Source organism: Empidonax traillii, unplaced genomic scaffold, assembly GCF_003031625.1.
Source record: "Empidonax traillii isolate 1590-97213 ecotype Southwest subspecies unplaced genomic scaffold, ASM303162v1 scaffold1432:size123599, whole genome shotgun sequence".
NCBI lineage: Eukaryota > Metazoa > Chordata > Aves > Passeriformes > Tyrannidae > Empidonax > Empidonax traillii.
In genome coordinates this window covers 3712-4466 of record NW_020956625.1, presented here as the reverse complement: position 1 = coordinate 4466, position 755 = coordinate 3712, and the positions used below count along the sequence as shown (strand labels likewise).

At 61.6% G+C, this 755-nt stretch overlaps 1 protein-coding gene across 1 annotated transcript in view; it reads left to right on the top strand.

Moving 5' to 3' along the window:
• The first annotated feature begins 416 nt into the window (after positions 1 to 416).
• Positions 417 to 755, top strand: part of LOC114070062 (acrosin-like) — a 2878-nt gene continuing 2539 nt past the window's right edge. The window contains exons 1-2 of the mRNA XM_027907252.1: positions 417 to 521; positions 707 to 755. Coding sequence (XP_027763053.1) covers positions 451 to 521; positions 707 to 755 — 120 coding nt within the window. The 5' untranslated portion in view covers positions 417 to 450. The remainder of the gene's footprint in view (positions 522 to 706) is intronic.

Sequence of the window (755 nt, the reverse complement as noted above, 5' to 3'; positions counted from 1 at the left end):
CAGAGGGTAGTAGAAGTTACTATGGGCTACTACGAGCTTACTACCAGCAAAGCAAATAGATACTGAATACCACTGGTTATTCCAAATTACAACTAATGAAGCAACAAGAGTACTAATGATTAGTTATACTGTGGAGACATCAATCCCCACATTCGGTTTGAAGGTGCCACCACTGTAATGAGGTGCCATCAGTTCAAGGCCAGGTTGGAGCCACCTGGTCTGGTGGAAGGTGTCCCCGCCTGTGGCAGGGGTGGCACTGGGGGTGGCACTGGGTGGTCACTGAGGTCCATTCCAGCCCAAACCATTCCATGGTTCTATGACTCGATGCTGCTCCTCTCCCCCATCCCACATGCCCAGCACATGGAACCGGCCCCTCTGTGACATCAGCCCTGGCCTGGGGGCACCGTGAGGACCCCCTCGCTCCTGGCACTGCCCCGTGCGCTGCCACCGATGGCTTGGCTGTGGCTCCTGGTCCTGCTGGCCCTGGCCGGGCCCGTGGGTGGCACCTGGGACACCTGCGAGTCAGTGGGCCCGGGATGTGGGGGGAGCTCGGGAACACTCGGGGGGTTCCCAGCACAACGGGGGCACAGACGTGCCCTGGGGGGGCCCTGGCCCTGCTGCCCCTCGGGGCACTGTGGGGGGGACAACGGGGGGACCTTCATCCTGAGCAGCCCCTGAGCAGGGCAGTGCTGGTTTGTGCTTGCAGAGGGACCTGCGGGCTCCGGCCCATGGCTGCCGACCACAACTCCCTGCTG